General features: G+C 39.7%; 1 protein-coding gene across 1 annotated transcript; it reads right to left on the bottom strand.

The window, feature by feature from the left end:
• Positions 1-4,051: 4,051 nt before the first annotated feature.
• LOC121441153 (protein FAM162A-like) lies at positions 4,052-4,565 on the bottom strand. Its single transcript, XM_041642284.1, has one exon. The coding sequence runs from the start codon at positions 4,563-4,565 to the stop codon at positions 4,098-4,100; it is 468 nt and encodes a 155-aa protein (XP_041498218.1). The 3' UTR covers positions 4,052-4,097.
• Positions 4,566-5,577: the final 1,012 nt, after the last annotated feature.

The following is a 5,577-nucleotide window of genomic DNA, read 5'->3' as shown; positions in this document are numbered from 1 at the left end:
TCTTCCTAATGCTATAGCCTTTTAATACAGTTCCTCATGTTGAGGTGGCTCCCAACTGTAGTGCGAATAATAAAATCCCAGAGACAGAGAACAGGGGTTCAACCTGAAGATCAGAAAAGCAAAACAGCCATCCACTGATTGTTACACCTACCACAGACTGAAAAAGTGATCCTGCATCCAGGAATCTCAGAATTAGACTGAGCCTGATACCTGTCTCCTTGTGTCTTATATTCCTCCCTAGAGCTGGGATTAAAGGCATGTACCATTACTGCCTGGCTTCTATTGCTAACTATTGTGTCTACTAGGATTAAAGGTGTGTGACACCACTTCCTGGTGTGTATGAATGACTAGTGGGGCTGTTTCACTCTCTGATCTTCAGGCAAGCTTTATTTATTAAAATACAACAAATGAAATATTACAACATTCAACCATAAAATTATTTCATTGCTACTTCATAACTGTAATTTTGTTACAGTTATGAATTATAATGTTAATATCTAATATGCAGGATATCTGATATATGACCCACAAAGGGGTCATGACTCACAGGTTGAGAACCATTGCTTTAGAATATTATCTATAGAATCATATCTAAAAATAAGGATTTTTATCATCCCAAAATAAGAATATTTTCACTTTTTCCTTTGCTAATTGTATTATTTTGTTTTTATCTTGTGTTAATATTTTACTTAAAATGGTAAGCACTATATTGAGTTGGCACAGAGGAAGTAGACAGGAATGTCTCTTTTCTGATCTTCATGGAAATATTTCTGGGTTTTCTTTGACTATCACTTTGTTATACAGAAAACTTAATATGTTCAGATACATTTCCTCTGTTCCTACGTGTTTCAAGTATTTTATCATGAAATTATTCTGGATTTTTGTTGAAGGCCCTTTCTGTGTCTTCTGAGATGATCACATAATTTCTGCCTATCACTCAGGAATTACTATGGTGAGGTTGTTGGGCTCTAGTGGAGACATTGTCATGACTGTTACTGATTTTATTTTTACACTGGTGTCTAGGCATCTGGGTTTGGGGTGATCATAATTCTAGATGCTGATAACTGCTCTGATCTTTGTTGGGTAAGTATTTCGTTCTTTTTATTGTTGCCCTCTCTGGCTTTTACGAGAGTGTGGTCACTGTAGTTTGACTGGTAGGATGTTTTTCTGGGATTTTCACAGGTGTCTCTACTTGGGATTTCAGGTAGAATATTTTTCTAGGTATTGGGAGCTGACTGTTAAGAGTAGGAATGGGCTAGAAGACATAAGGTAGTTTAGGGGATCCACAAAAGGAGGATAGCGGGTGTTCTACCAGGAGTTGCTTCCTTCCCTCATAAAGGAGTAGGGAGTGCAGAGAGGCCACTACAGACAGTCTTCTACAGAGTTGTGGATGAGCCTCAGGGATTGGACTTGGAGAGGAGAGGGGGAGAAGGTCTGAAACTCACCTACCTGATTCACTGGCCTTCCTGCTTCTCAGGCAGGCTTTGTGGGTGGGTTCCTGGGGTCTGCCTGCTGCAGCTGCGGGCAGAGACAATGGGGTGAGTTGGGAAGGAAGGTCATAGGAGAAGATCTGCATGATGCACTGGAAATGGAGACTGGAGAGATGAGAGTCACATTAGGTGTTCTGCTACAGTATTGGGGTGAGACCAGCAGATTGGACTTGGAGGCAGGGAGAGAAGTGAAGATCTGCAGTTAGCCTACCTGCTTCCCTCTTGTTGGCAGACGGAGGGGAATAGGGACAATGTTTGTCCTCTGCCTTTACCTACCACTGAAGTTCTTTTTGGTGGTATTCGTTCCTATTTGGTGATATATATTCTTGGATATGAGCATAAACATCAAGTGGATGTAAGCTTTCAGCAGTTCTTAGGATTCACCTCTGAGATTATTCCTCCTACTGGCACATGCAATGCCCCATCGAAGGACAACAAAATCAAACTCTATTCACAGGACTGCCATCTCAACCCACACCAAACAGTAATGCCTTTGAAAGGCAGCATCATTTTCACAGGGGAAAGAGTTTGGCTTCTAATTGAGGAAGATTTTGATTTTGAGGTTTACCTCCACAAAATCACCTGTCAAGAGTTCTGCAAAGATGCCTCCTGAGGGTGGCATGCTGTTTAAAGAAAAATAAACAACAAATATGTTCCTGAGTGTCCTTTATGCCTCTGCCAGAAGTCCCCCAATAAGAATCAAGAGAGGTAGTTGTTGCTGAGTAGGGATATGGAACTGGAGGCCAGGTAGAATACAGAGTATCAGGGAGCAGAGAAATCATTTCTAGGAAGACAGGAAGATCAAAGGAATCAAAACCCACATAAGTCAAAGCATAGAGTCCACTCTAGCTTGACCATCTCATCAGATTCATTTAGGAAACCCAAGATCAGAAATGAAGAATTGTAAGACAACCATTCATTATTAAGTGTGAAATATGAACCCCTTCATAGAATTCTTTGAGACTGCACTGATTGCATGCCACAGTACCAGCCTTACTGACCCTACATCCAGCGGGTATCTGTGCAGAACTCTTCACAGTCTCAATCAATGATGTTTCTTCACCTAACTTCTGTAAGGCCATTTTTATTCATAGTCCCTTTTGTGTCTCAGCATTATAAAATGGAACAGGAGCCCCAGACATATCAGCTTGGGACAAGTGCTTTCTTTGATGCTTCTGAAAGTTTAGTTTTATTTAATTGCTTTGCCTTAAAAATCACTGATCACTCATAGAATATCACTGTTTTTAACAAGAGAAAGTAAAATAACAGTCAAGGAAGAATCATGTCATAGAATACTTTTCTTGTTGCCCCCCTAGCCTAAAAATATCCTTTAGTCAGAATTTAATACAAATCTTTCAGATAATTGCCCATATTAAACTTTGTCACTCATTAAGCCCATGTGACTGCTATGTGCATGACAAAGTTTCCTAAGAGGGCAGTTGTCACACAAAGATACTTTAATTTTGCAAGTGTCGATTACCACAGTTATGGTGATCTCTTCAATAGGCCTATGCATATGCAAATTGCATTGCTATGCAGTTAGCTATGGATGTGAGGTATATCTCAATAAAGCTAGATTTTGGTTTTTCTTTTTGCTATAAAACACTGACAGTTAAACTCGGGACCATATGCATGTTAGGCAAGCACTCTTTCTTTGTGTTAATTTTCCATCCCAATAACATTATGAAGTGTTCATTTTTATATTAAACAAATGTTAATCAAATACACATTTAAAGTAAAGGCATGTTGAAAAGGAAATGCATTCCCTATTGTGGAATTGGGGCAGTGGCCAGGCAAAAGGCAGGCAGGATCTGAGGGAAGTAAATTTTCTTAGGTTTTGCTATTTGCCTTGAGTGCTCAGGAACCTACCCTTTAATCAGGATCTCAGATTTTATACTGATTGCTCTTGAACTGACAAGGGTTTTATCCTGCCCCACAGTCATATCTCACTGGTAGAAGTGCCTATTACATTTATCCTCCCGAGGACAGTGTTAAATAAATCAGTGAAAGCAGTCATGTCCAGACAATCTGAAAGTCCCTGTACAGTGGTGTTTGATAAGTATAAACAATTACATTTCCAAACCACAGTGAATTAGTCCCAGGCTACATAGCAGTCCCTCAGTCCAATCCAATGTTGAATCAGTAGAATGGTTTCCAGCTGTAGAATGTCTTTCTTGTTCTTTTTTTTTTCTGGTGAAAGATGGAAAGTCTGTACTGTTGCATATTCTGTGGATGTGAATTTTAGGACTATTTTGGAAATTTCAAACACTTTGTAAGTACCACTCTAGTTGACAATTCCTTTATCCACATAAAAACAGATGCATTATGTATCCATACAGGTGAAGATTTTGATAGTTACTGATTATTTCCACAAGGTACATGAATTAATTTTAGATATCCCCAAGTCTGGTACACAAGTTACGTATGTCAGTGTCTATTTTCCTTTTCTTTTTTTTCATTCTTTAAGAAAATGTATTTGTTCCTCTACAGCAGAAGTGGAGAAGTGGAATAAATCCGTGCAAAGCGTGTGTCGTACCACATTCTTTCCAGTGCACGCTTGTTACTACAACCTCACTCCCAGGTTTTCCAAATCCAGCACAAATCCTTCTAATCTGTTTTGGCCTTCATAGCTTCCTCCTCTTTCAGGCGGGCTTTCCTTTCCAGGTTCAAGCTTGTTAAAGACTCATGTCTTTTCACCGCCTTCTTACCCTCAATAACCATATAGATGCATCCTGCCACTGTCAGGGCAATCATTAAATAGCTGACCTTCACCCGGAGCCTGTTCTTTGCAGCATCAAGCATCTCAAATGAGATTGTCTCCGGGATTTCTTCCTCCTTCTTGAAGCGTCCTGACCACAACAGTATCTTCCTCTCGAAGTTCGTGGGTTTGTGCAGGGGCACTCTGTGTCTGTAAGATTGGGTTGGAGCTTTGGAACTTTCTTGTGGCTTGGTGCAAAATCCATTGATCCTCTTCAAGTCAGTGTTTCTGGTAGACCTTAGAGAAGAAGAAGCATTTCTTTCATATAACCTAAAGCAATGTCCAGCCGCCAAGCGCAGGCTGCGGAGGCTCCGCATGGTCGCCTGCTCTGCCGATGCACAGCACCCCTCAGCGGTGGCGGCGGCGCTGGCGCTCCCGTGTCTATTTTTCTTATATGGCCTTGATTAACAGTCAGATGCTGTGGGATATGGGCAATGGAGAGTGTAAGGTAAGGTGGAGCTTGACATCAATATCATCAGCTCCATTTAAGGTGATGCAATTCAAGCAATTAATGTCTTGAGAGTTGCTTTGTATAGGGCAGGCAAAGAGTAGATGAAAAATGGGTAAGAGATAACCACTGCTTTGTAAAGGCTTTATAATATGACTGGGAATACAAGTTATCTGATGATAATGATGAGAATAACAATAGTTCCCTTTAACTCAGTGTTTACTATTTTCCCAGCACTGTTGCTTAGTCTTTTTCAGGAATTGTCTCATTTAATCTGCTTAAAGACCTTATATGCTATGTACTACTGTGACCATTTGGCAGTTTCAGAATCAAAGGGTAAATATTATGGTTTCACGGCTAAAATTCACACAAGATGTCCTTGACTCAAAAATTTGAGCTGTAATACTTAAGTGTAGGCCCCCAGGTCCAACCAGAGATGATCAACATAAAACAAACTAAGTGATATTTTTGAAGAATTTTTGTCCCTTATTGCAATGTTTGGGTATTTTTTTTTACCTTATTGGTAATTTTATTATATATTATGGGTTCTGATTTTTGTTTTTATGGTGTGTGTGTGTGTGTGTGTGTGTGTGTGTGTGTGTGCGCATGCGCATTTCTCATTACTTTTCTTTGTTAGTGTTTTGGCCTGTTTTCTAGAGTATAAAAAGGAAGCATTGGGTTGGATAGATGGGGGGAGGGATGATCTAGAAGAAGAAGAAGAAGAAGGGAAAGTGTGGTCAGAACGTATGAAAACTATTGTTTTGAAAATTTAAAAAGTAAAATAAATTTTAGCTTTAAACCACTGTACTATAAATTTGGTATAAAGTATCCCCCAAAAGGCACATTTGTTAAATAAAGGCTTTGTTTCCAATTCAGTGGTG

Source organism: Microtus oregoni, unplaced genomic scaffold, assembly GCF_018167655.1.
Source record: "Microtus oregoni isolate MIOR12 unplaced genomic scaffold, Mior012 000073F_ref0000255, whole genome shotgun sequence".
NCBI classification, from domain to species: domain Eukaryota; kingdom Metazoa; phylum Chordata; class Mammalia; order Rodentia; family Cricetidae; genus Microtus; species Microtus oregoni.
Note: the sequence above shows the minus strand (reverse complement) of the source record. Positions and strands in the feature narration are given on the sequence as shown.